General features: G+C 41.0%; 1 protein-coding gene across 1 annotated transcript in view; it reads left to right on the top strand.

Moving 5' to 3' along the window:
• Positions 1-1,813: 1,813 nt before the first annotated feature.
• Positions 1,814-12,146, top strand: part of Mrpl48 (mitochondrial ribosomal protein L48) — a 65,439-nt gene continuing 55,106 nt past the window's right edge. The window contains exon 1 of the mRNA XM_008852716.2: positions 1,814-1,935. Within this exon, the coding sequence (XP_008850938.1) occupies positions 1,915-1,935 (21 nt within the window). The 5' untranslated portion in view covers positions 1,814-1,914. The remainder of the gene's footprint in view (positions 1,936-12,146) is intronic.

The following is a 12,146-nucleotide window of genomic DNA, read 5'->3' as shown; positions in this document are numbered from 1 at the left end:
CTTGTATTAGTTAGGGTTCTCAAAAAATAAGGCCAAATACGATATGTACAGAAATATGTATATATAAATAAAGGTGTACATCTATCTATCTATCTATCTATCTATCTATCTATCTATCTATCTATCTATCATCTATCTATCTATCTATCATCTATCTATCTATCTATCTATTTTTATTATGATGAATCAGCTCATATGATTATGAAGGTTGAGCAGTCCCAAGATCTGCAGGGTGAACTGGGAAGCTGAAGACCCAGGAAAGTCAGAAAGCCTGAGAGCCATGAGAATTGATAGTATAATTACAGTCTGATGACTGGCAAGCTCCAGACCTTAGAAAGAGTTTATGTTTTGGCTTGAGTTGCATGGCAGGAAATAACTGATATCCTATGTCAAAGGAAGTCAAGTAGAAAGAATTATCTCCTTATTTGGGACGCGGGTGCCTTTTGGCTCTACTTAAGCCTTCAACTGATTGAATGAGGCCCATTCACATTAGGGAGGGCAAATTGATTTACTTGATCTACCCATTAAAAAGCTAAGCTCATCCAAAAAATTCGTAACAGAAACTGCCAGAATAATGTTTCACCAAGTATCTGGATGCCACACTGCTCAGTAAAGTGGGCACATAAAATTGTCCATCATAGTCTTCTAGCAGGTCCGCCCCAGAGGGGAGAAGTGCTAAGTGTGTGTGTAGGGGTATAGATTTACCTATACAGCTTTTTGGAATTTCATGCTAGGAAGCACAGATAAAACACTAGGAGCAGGATCTAGGCAGGAATCCTGACAACAAACCAAACTATCATTGAAGTCCCATTCATATTTTCCAGTTTTTATGCTTTTTCTTTGTTAAGAACAAAAAAAAGAGTTGCAAAAACATTAAAAAATAACTGCTTATTTGTTATTTCACCCAATGCTGACCCTATGTGTTCATATACTCTATACACAGAATTTATGTGCCTATCTCTAGAACTTGAATTTTTCATTGCTCTAGAATAATCTCTATGTGCCATTTAAGGGCAGAAACCATGAATGGTTCTCAAGATTCTATCAAAGGACAAGCAAAACATTGCTAAGAAAATGGCTGGTAGATGAGTGTGGTGATTATAATCAAAGCACCCTAGAGGCAGACACAGGAGGATGGGGGCAAATTCAAGACCAGCCTGGTCTACACAGTAAGACCCAGTGTTAAAATCAAAACAAAACAAAGGTTATTTTACTGTGTAAATACATGAATACAGTGACATTATCTCAGTTCATCGATCCCAGACAAATCTCCTAACCTCTTGATTCCTCAATACCTTTTCCTAGAAAATCTAGTAGTATCTCCCTAGGAGGCTTCTGAGGAATAAAGTACTGGGCATAAAGTATCACACTCAATGACTACTCAAAAGGTAATTGTTCTCTCAAAAGGTAATTGTTCTCAATTATTATAAAGAAATGGAATGTTAGGAAAGTTCGCAGGGGGTTAACTAGCTCGGAAGTCGAGGCTACATGTCAATTTCCATATTCTATGCTAGAATGTTCTATGCTTTGCTGGAATGAATTAATGACTGTATTGGAGTCCTAGAAGAATTCAATCAAACATGGGGAAGATATAGTAAACAATATATAGTCTCATAGGTGAGATACTAGAATTATGTGCAAAGCACTAGGCTAACACAAAGATGGCAACTAATTCTGCCCAAAGAAGTTGCAGTGAAGGTGACCCGAGCTGTAGTGAGTGTGGAATTTAGGGAAGTTTCTATTCCCTGAGTTTAAAAAGCTTCCGGAACCAAAGTGCTGCGGGAGTAGGGTGGATCTCGGTGGCATTTTGTCACCGGACCTGATTAAGAGCATTCCATCCGCTTTTTCAGAAGCCCGAGAATCGTGGCTGCTGGACAGGATCTTTAGTTTGCACGGAAGCCCAAGTAGTAAAGAATGAGCGGAACCCTGGAGAAGGTAACGTAGATTCCACAAAGGCAAGGTGCGGGGGAGGCGGTAGGGAAAACAGAGCTGGAAGGTCGCGGGGAGCAAACCTCCGGGCCTGGAGCTCGGCGGAGAACAGATTTTTCCCAGCAGTCCTTGCGGCGCTTCGCTGTCAAATCCTTCCTCCGCCCTGGGTGAGCTCTCGGGCCACGCCCCTTCCTCGTGTCACCCGGGACCTCAAGATAACGCCTCTATAAATTGTCTGACCTTGAACTGGTCATTTTATTATTTGAGTTTAATTGACTTATAGAATCTCATCTTGCTGAACTGGTTGTCATGTGAATGAAGCTACTAGGTCTTAAGAGGGGTAAGATAAGCTACACTTGTGCTTCCAAAACCTTATTTAAGAGATCGTAGAACCAGACAAGCCACCATTTTTTTTAATGTAGCCCAGACTGGTCTTGAATTCACAATCCTTCTTTAGCTACCCCAGTGCAGGGATTACAGGCATTAATCACTGCATCTAGCCAAACTTGCCATTCTTTTGTTTGTTTGAGACAGGGTCTCCCCAGCTGACTCACTGTGGAGACCAGGCTGCCCTTGAACTCACAGAAATCCACCTACGTCTGCCTCCCTAGTGCTAGGATTAAAGGCATGGGCCTCCCCGCCCGAAATCAAACCACCATTCTTAAATCCATACCTTATTTTTCTGGTTCCCTAACAGATTTAAATTGGGCTCTCTCAGTTGTATCACACTGCTTAGATTATTGTTTAAGATTCTCTCTCTCATATTAAGGTTTTATTTTAGGCAGTGATTGTAGAGACTCTATCTCCATAACGTATATTGTCATTACTAATGGACCTTGGTGCTACCCCTGAATGTCTCCAGATTTGAATTTCTTTTAAAAGTTTTATTTTAATTTTATGTGTATAAGTGTTTTGTGTGCATGTATATAATTGCACCACATGCAAAAGATGTCCATGGAGACCAGAGGAGGGCACCAGGATCCTTGGAAATGGAGTTATGGATGAATGTGAGCTGCAATGTGGGTGCTGCAAACCAAACCTGAGTCCTCTGCAAGAGCAGCCAGTGCTATTAACCACCGACCCATCTGGCCAGCCCCCAGATTTGAGTTTCTTAAAGGCACCTACCTCATTTCATCTTTTGTGACAACTGGCCAGGTCTCTTGCAAGGATAATAGAAAATAAATATGTTTCCACATTGCATTCTATTCTCTGGCCCAGGAAAACTAAAAGGAAGAGATCATTGGTCAAAGAATGATATTCCTTGTTGAGTGGTGACTGGGATATTTGTCTGTAAATATAAGGATACATATTTTGCACATGGTAAGAAATCATATTAATCTAGGGATGTGACAGCCTTGGGGTTTTCACTAAGATGTATAACCACTCTTGCCATGTATAGTTGGCTATGTTTACAATACCACACTTGAGTTTCCTCCCCTTGAGTGAGCTTTTAGTCCAATTAGGTAGCTAATGATTGCCCCCAAGTAAAAAGTTCCACTACTGCACCAGTGTTGTAATGCTGTGTTGGCCATTGATGTGGTTATTTGGTCTTGAAGCTGGTGTTGGACCATTGCTCCATCCAGTCACTACTCATCAAAGAAGCTCATTGTGTACCAGTTGGAGACTATTGCCAGGTACCACAAATGGGCACACACAGACATTGTCTATGAATTGCCCAGGCCTAAGTGACACATCTACAATGCAACCTCTACACTAAGACTTATGTAACATAGAACATGAGTAAAGAAGAGGATACTAGTGAATCTCTCAGTTCTCATTAATGAAGTTCCTTTATGCAGTGGAGGGCCAAGAACACAAATGGTCATAAATGGCCAAAGCATAGAGATCAAGAGTCGGCTGAATGCTGGTCCTTGGACAGGACTTCTCTATTAAACTTCACCCACCCAAGGCTCAGGAACCATTGTGGAAGAGGGGGTGGAAAGATTGTAAGAGCCAGGGAGGAGGTGCAGGACCATATGGAAACAGAGTCCTACAAGCCCCTGGGAAGCTGCTCATATGATTCTATGGTAATGGTGTCAGTATACACAGTCCTATGCAAACTCAGGCAAACAAAAACCCAGCATAAAACTGGGAGAATGAACAGCAGACCCCAATCTTAGCTGAAGAAACATTGGCAACTGATTACTGCTAGGTGAGGAAGAGCTGATCTTCCTAAAACAAGGGACTCTAGATAGGCTGATTTGACCTCAGTGAATGGACTCGCACTGGGGAATGTCTGGGGGCACTGTTTGAAATACACAAAAATTCAGTAAAAACAAATTAAAAAAAAAAGAATGTGATTTTCCAAGAACTCCATACTCCTGAATAACTGTTGGAAATCTGGTGTTAAGGTCATCATCTGACATAGTAGGGCATTGTGGTACACATGTTTAAGCCTAGCACTTGGGAAGTAGAGGCAGGAAGATCATGAGTTGAAGGGGCCTCAGTTACATATCAAGCCTGAGGCTAGCCCAGCTACTTGAAACCTTGTGTATAAAAAAAAAAAATAGCTTCCAGGCATGGTGGTCCTTTAGTCCCAGCTCTCAGGAGGCAGAGACAAGTAAATCTCTGTGAATGTGAGGTCAGCCTTATCTACAAAAGCAGTTCCAGGCCAACCAGGAAAAGAAACATTAGAGAATATGAGTATATTGTATATAAGTGCACCTGTGTGTGCAATGTCTGCAGAAGTCAGAAGTGGGTGTCAGATCCCCTGGAACCGGAATTATGGATTGTTATAGGCCGCTATGTGGGTACTGGGAATTGAACCTGGATCCTGCAAGAGCAGCCAGTGCTCTTAACCACTGAGCCATCTCTCCAGCCCCAGGAGGAGTGAGTACTTTGTAAAGGATGAACAAACAGTTATTTGCATAGTTTAATTTTATTTGATCTTCACAATTTTATTAACTAATCCTGGCAGACAGAATAGATATTGAAATTTAAATCTCAGTGAGGATAAAATTTGTGTTCCAAATGACCTACAGGAAGATAGACTTTGATACTCAATATAATTATGTTAGGAGACTATAGATAGCCAAAGGAAACAATAGAAACCAAAGCAATTTTTGAAAGAACTTAGGAAAAGAAAATTTGAAAGCATTGATCATTGTACTCAAATGCTTGATTGCTAGAAAAATAAGAACTGTGGGGTGTGGTGGCGCAGGCCTTTAATCCCAGTACTCCTGAGGCAGAGGCAGGTAGATCTCTGTGAGATCAAGGCCAGCCTAGTCTGCATGGTGAGTTCCAGGCCAGCTGGGGCTGCAGAGACCCTGTCTCAAACAAAAACAAAAAGAACTGAATTTATTATGTGTTATACTAGTTCTGAAGTAGGAAGGTATTGAAGTAGCAGACACATTATTATGGATGGGGGGATAGTGTTAGCCCCGTGGGCACTAACTAAGGGCCTTGAGGAGAACATGAAGCCTCAGGATTTATTTTTGTTGGCTCCTTTTCTACCCTCCCCACTTCCTCTTCTTTTGAATTAGAACTGTTTTGTTTTATTTGAGATGGGATCTTACTTTTTGCCTAGGCTGGCCTTGAACTTCTAGGTTCAAGTGATCCTCCTGCCTCAGTTGCTAAGTAGCTCAGCACACGAGTGTGCTACACTTCACTCAGTTCAACTTGAAGTTTCTGATGGATTAACCCAAGCAAGAACTGGTCTGCTCTGGGATACCCAATATAAAAGGAATCTCCCTGCTGAGATAGCTCAGTGGTTAAGAGCACTTGCTGCTCTTTCAGAGGATCCCAGTTGATTCCCAGCACCTATATCAGGCAGCTTACAACTGTCTGACTCCAGCTTCAGGGGATCCAATGACCTTTTTTGGCCTCTGTGGGCCCCTGCATATACATGGCATGTACATACACAGACACATTCATAAATAAAAAATATTTTTAATTGGGGCTGGAGAGATGGCTCAGAGGTTAAGAGCGCTGACTGCTCTTGCAGAGGACCCGGGTTCGATTCCCAGCACCCACATGGCGGCTACGAACCATCCTTAACTCCAGTTCCAGGGGAATTCGAAGCCCTCTTCTGACCTCCAAGGCATTGCAGGACAGGGTGCACTCACATACATTCAGGCAATACACTCATACACATAAAATAAAAATAATAAATAAAATATAAAAAATATTTTTAATCTAAAAAAGAATCTCCATTGTAAGAACTGGAATGCATATCAAGGTGTTATTTAGTGAAGGGAAGAGTATAAGAGCTGTCATGTAATAGCAGAACTTTAGAGAAAAGAGTGCCAATTTTAGGGTCAGCTAGAGCACCATTACTTGTTAGCTGTGTACATTAGGCTTTTTTTTTTCTCAGATGGTCTCACTATATGACCCTGGCTCGCCTAAAACTCTATGTAGACCAGGCTGTCCTCAAACTCACCTGCCTCTGCGTCCTGAATGCTAGGATTAAAGGTGTGTGCCACAATGCCTGGCGCATTAGATATTTTAATTCACCTTCCTGGATTTTGTCTCATATATGTTATATATAATATGTAAAACTATATATATTGTTTTTTTCCCACTATAAATGAGGGTAGAAATATTTAACTCACAAAATGGTTGTTGAGGATTAAAGGAGAGGATGTTAGGAATATAGCAATAAATAGCAAGATTATTGAAACTAGTATCATATAAATTTCACTAGTGTAAGTTGTTATCAGTGTTTTGACATGTAGTGTGACAGAATGGAAAACATGAGCTTTAGATTCAGCCAGATCTGGGTTTGTATTCCTGGCACCTGTTGCCAATCCTATAACTTTGGGCAGTTTACATAAACCTGTTTTTTCTTCCATAAAATAGAGGCAATTATCTATATTATGTTTTTTAGTTTTTAAAATTTTATGTGTATTCCTGTATTGCCTGCATGTATGTAAGTGCACCTGTGTCGTACAATGCCCATGGAGGGCAGAAGAGGTCATCGGATCCCCTGGAACTGCAGTTAGCTTCCATGTGGGTGCTGAGATTTGAACCTGGGTCTTCTGAAAGAACAGCCGGTTTTCTTAACCACTGAGCCATCTCTCCAGCCTGAGGCAATTGTCCAAAATATATATATATATAATTTTAATTTTTTATGTTGATGTGTGTAGGTATGCACATGCCATGGCACATGTAGAGATCAAAGGACAACTTACAAAAGTCAGTTCTCTCCTTCTGCCATGTGAGTTCTAGGGATTGAACTCAGGTCACCAGGCTTGGCAGCAGTTGTTTTTACCTGGTGAGCCATCTTGCTAGTCCAAGGCAGTTCTCTTTTTTTTAAAAAAAAAAAAAAAGAAAGAAAAAATTTTATGGGGACTGGAGAAATGACCCAGCAGTTAAGAGCACTGGCTGCTTATCCAGAGGTCTGGGGTTTGATTCCCAGCACCCCCATGGTAGCTAATAACTGTCCATAACTTCAGTTCCAGGGGATCCGACACCCTCTTCTAGCCTCAGTGGGCATTACACAACATGCGTCCACTTACACACTTGCAGGCAATACATTCATACACATAAAATAAGAATAAAAATTTTTTTTAAAAAGGGGAGGCATGGAAAGATGCCTCAATGGTTAAGAGCCTTGTATAGGACCCGGGTTCAATTTTATTTATTATTTTTTTAATTATTCATTTTATTTTATTTTATTTTATTTTGGTATTTTTGAGACAGGGTCTCCCTATACCTTCAGCTGGCCCGGAACTTGCTATATTTTTATTTATTTATTTATTTTTGGTCTTTTTGAGACAGGGTTTCCCTATAGCCCTAGCTGGCCTGAAACTCACTATGTAGACCAGGCTGGCCTTGAACTCACAGAGATCCCCATGCCTTCTGCCTCCTGAGTGCTGGGATTAAAGGCATGCACTACCATGCCCAATATTTTATTATTTTTATTTTATGTGTATGCATGTTTTGCTTGCATGTATGTAAGTGCATCTGTGTTGTGCAGTGTCCATAGAGGCCAGAAGAAGGCATCAGATTCCCTGGAACTGGAGTTAAAGACAGTTGTTAACTGCCATGTGGGTGCTGAGATTTGAACCTGGGTCTTCTGCAAGAGCAGTCAATGCTCTTAACTGCTGAGCCATCTCTCCAGCCCCACAAGGTAGTTATCTTAATATGGTGGTCTCTTATAAGAGAGTTGGAGGTAAAGATTAAATATGTGTAAAGTGCTTAGCACAAAAGATATGATCAATGAGTTTTTTTTTTTTTTTTTTTTGGTCTTTTTGAGACAGGGTCTCCTTATAGCCCCAGCTGTCCTGGAACTCACTATGTAGACCAAGCTGGCCTTGAACTCACAAAGATCTGCCTGCCTCTGCCTCCCAAGTGCTGGGATTAAAGGTGTGCGCCACCACACCCTGCTCAATCAATGGTATTTTAAATAATATGAATATACAAGTAATATTCTTTAATATTCATAACACAGCTCTCATTTGTTTGCCTAGGACCCTGAACCACTGCATTCACAACACAACCCAGACCCTAGTTATTTGAATGTATCCATACACTATAATAGATTTTGCCCTGTGACTGTTTCTTTGGTAACAATGCAGTCCTTTCTTGGTTCCTGGCTCCAGAGCTCATGGGACAAGTATTTTTGTAACCCACTGCAGCAGCTGTGTCCTCATTCATTCATTCAATAGCATCATTGCTGTCTTCAATTTGCAGAGCCAGAGCTGCTCTTCTTGTGCTGATTGGAGGGGAGGTGATATTTGTGAATTTAGTCTCAAAATAGATGACTTTTTTGCTGATAAATAATGCCAAGCATTTCAGGGGAAAGAAAGCACATTTCCCAGAGCCGGAGTTCACACCACAATTTGAATATCTTCCAGAAAGTTGTCAACTATTTGTCTGACTTTTAGATAATTAAATCCTTAGCTCTCAGTACTCTGAACAATTAAAAAGAAAGCAGCCTCATGTAGATCTTAATTCCTATCCAGGCCTCTTCAATTCGAAGTGACCCATTTAAAATTATTTCTGTTCACCCTGATTTCTATTCTGCTTGTCATGTTAATGGATCTTGGATGAGGAAGGAACTTTACCTTAACTTCTATAAATCTGAGGTATGTGCCAGTGACAGGGGAGCTAGCCTGATCTCCCAAGAGGTTTTTGTTGTAGCCAGTAGTAGGGTAAGCATATTGTACACATATTTTACATAGTCTTTTCTAGTAGTATATGATTTAATTATGCCTTTCTAGATCATCTTTGCCCTATATTATATTTGTGTGTGTGTGTGTGTGCGTGTGTGTGTGTAAGTTGTGTACATGCTGCAGCACACATGGGGAGGTCAGAGGACAACTTTTAGGACCTGGTTCTTTTCTTCCACCAAGGGTTCCAGGAATCAAATTCAGGTTGTTAGATTTGCTTGCAAGTGCTTTAACCCACTGAGCCATCTTACCAGGCCTCCTCCTGATTTCCAAAGTATTATCTCTTCATTTATGTGAGAGAATGTGTAGAATAGTGGAGAAGTGATAGACTTTGGAGCCAAAGAAACCTCAAGTCTTAGGCTAGCTTTGGAAGTTACTATATGTCTGGGTAGATTTAAACTCAGTTTTCTGCACTCAGTTTTCTGCCTTTAGTCCCAGCATTCAGCGAATTCCAGGCCAGCTGGATCTACAGGGAGACCCTGTCTCAAAAAGACCCCAAATTATCTTGTCTTATGTTTTAGATACAGGGTAGACATTCAACAAATAAATATGGATGCTTAATATATGGCCTCAGTCCTGATAATTTATTCATTTATTTCTAATTATTTTTTTCCACAATGAAAACTTGATTACATATAGTGTGCCAGAGAGAAACAGGACTTGAACCTCGCCCCTGAGGATCATGAAGTTTAGCGTAAAGATCATTGGGTGTTATTAAGCATGTCAATGAATCTCCTGAAGTAGTATGTAAACTTTTTATTTATCCGTGCCTTTTAAGCATTTGTCTAGGGAGGTGGTTCATGACTTTGAACAAATCCTTAGGAGAGTCTGAAACCCTGTAAAAGCTAAGAACTTCTGCCCCACCCCATTCCTGCTAGGTGTCCTTGCTTTTGAAGACATATAATTTGACTTTATCATGTAATGTCTGTGGTTTCTTTTAGCTCTTTAATGTAAGTATTTCCTTTCTTCACCACAAGAAGAAACCCTATACTCCTTAGCTATGATCCTCAGCTCCCCAGACCCCCAGCCCTTGGCAACAGCTAATCTACTTACTTTCTCTGTAGATTTGCCTACTCTGGATATTTCATAGAAATGCAATCATACAATATTAGGTCCTTTGTGACTGGTTTGCTTCACTTCCATGTTTGTTCCATTCTTTTTGAGACAATGTCTCTCTGTAGCCCCAGCTGTCCTGGAACTCACTATGTAGACCAGGCTGGCCTTGAACTCACAGAGATCCACCAGCCTCTACCTCCCGAGTGCTGGGATTAAAGGCATGCGCCACCACGCCTGGCCCTCCATTCTGCTTTTATATTCTCTTTAAAATGTAACACAGTGTTTGGTATACCTAAGAGGCTTTCTAAAAAGAAACTTTGTGGGGTGGGACTGTAGCTCAGTGCACAAGGGCTTGGATTTGCTCTTCAAATAAATTAATAAATAATAAATAATAAATACTGTTTTAGAATAGCTTTAGATTTACAGAAAAGTTGTAGCTAGTACAAACAGTTCACATAGACCTTATCTTGGGGGTGGTAAGATGGCTCAGTGGGTGAAGGTGCTCCTAAGCCTCATGATCTGAGTTCAATCCCCAATATCCACATGGTGGAAGGCTAGAACTGAGGCTTTCGAGTTGTCCTCTGACTGACATGTGCATATTGTGACATGTGACCTCCTCCACCCCAAATAAATCAATAAATGAAAAATTTTATTAGTAACATAGTTTCCATGATTAATGAGCTAGCATTAAATTATCATCATTAAAGAAAGTCCATACTTCAGTTTTTGCTCCTTGCCCTCTTAGGTTGACTAGTTCCAGGGGACTATGAGCATCTCTCAAAATGTCCTGTAATTGTGGTGGGTCACCTGTCCTCTTGATCAAGGAGGCCGAGGAGTCCCCACCAGATGGACTTGAACCAGTGTCCAGTCTACAAAGAGGAGGGTCAACACAGAGCAAACATTTCCTCCATGCTTCCAAGGAAAGCCAGCCATGGTCAAGCAGAACCTTTGACTTATCTTCACATAGACTGGTAAAAGAAAGGAGCCAGGGGCTCCTCCCAAGCCCGAGTGACCCCTGAGGAATAGATCCTCAAACGGCCTTAAGAGTAAAAATAAATTGGTTTATCTGGGCCAACTGTATGACCTTAAACACCCAAAAGGAAACTATAACCAAAGATTAAAGGGGCCAATATAATTTTTTAAGAGTCCATATGTGCTGGGCGTGGTGGCACGTGCCTTTAATCCCAGCACTTGGGAGGCAGAGGCAGGTGGATCTTTGTGAGTTCAAGGCCAGCCTGGTCTACATAGTGAGTTCCAGGACAGCTGGGGCTACAAGGAGACTCTGTCTCAAAAAAAGACAAAAAAAAAAAAAGTTCATATGTATAGCTAAAGGGTACATAAGAAGCAACAATGCCAGATAGGAGATACCTTCTTATACACCAATATAATTTTTTAAGAGTCCATATGTATAGCTAAAGGCTATATAACAAGCAACAATGTCAGATAGGAGATACCTTCTTTTGAGTTGTTGGCCAGGGTGGCCCAAGGGACCCCCAGATAGTAACCCAGCATAGAACTGGGAAAATGAACAGCAGACCCCAATCTTATCTAAAGGAATATTGACAACTGATTGCTGCTAGATGAGGAACAGCTGACCTTCCTAAAACGAAGACCTCTAGATAGGCTGACTAGATTCACCAGATGGACAAGTAGTGGGGAACAGCTGGGGGTGCCGACAACACAGCAGACAGTAGCAGGGACAACAGAGTATAAGGGCTCTAGTCGGGGGAGGGAGGCTCTGGGAGGGTGCCATCTGGGAAGTAGGTGTATAGTTGAATAAAATGGTTTGGGATGTTCTGTGTGATATATATACACACACACACAAAATCAACAAATTTTAAAAACTGAATTATATTTGAGGAGGAAGCATAAAAATTTGTCATGTTAATTAGTAGAGGTGATAAACATTACCATTGAAATCTACCCAATGACTTTATAGACATACACAGGTGCCAAGGATCCAAGTGCAACCGATTATGACTAGTAATAATCAGATACATACAGATTAGAGGTGCATGCGCCAACATTTTAGTGTTAGTAGCAAAAACA

Source organism: Nannospalax galili, unplaced genomic scaffold (genome assembly GCF_000622305.1).
Source record: "Nannospalax galili isolate Female #2095 unplaced genomic scaffold, S.galili_v1.0 scaffold686, whole genome shotgun sequence".
NCBI classification, from domain to species: Eukaryota; Metazoa; Chordata; class Mammalia; order Rodentia; family Spalacidae; genus Nannospalax; species Nannospalax galili.
Note: the sequence above shows the minus strand (reverse complement) of the source record. Positions and strands in the feature narration are given on the sequence as shown.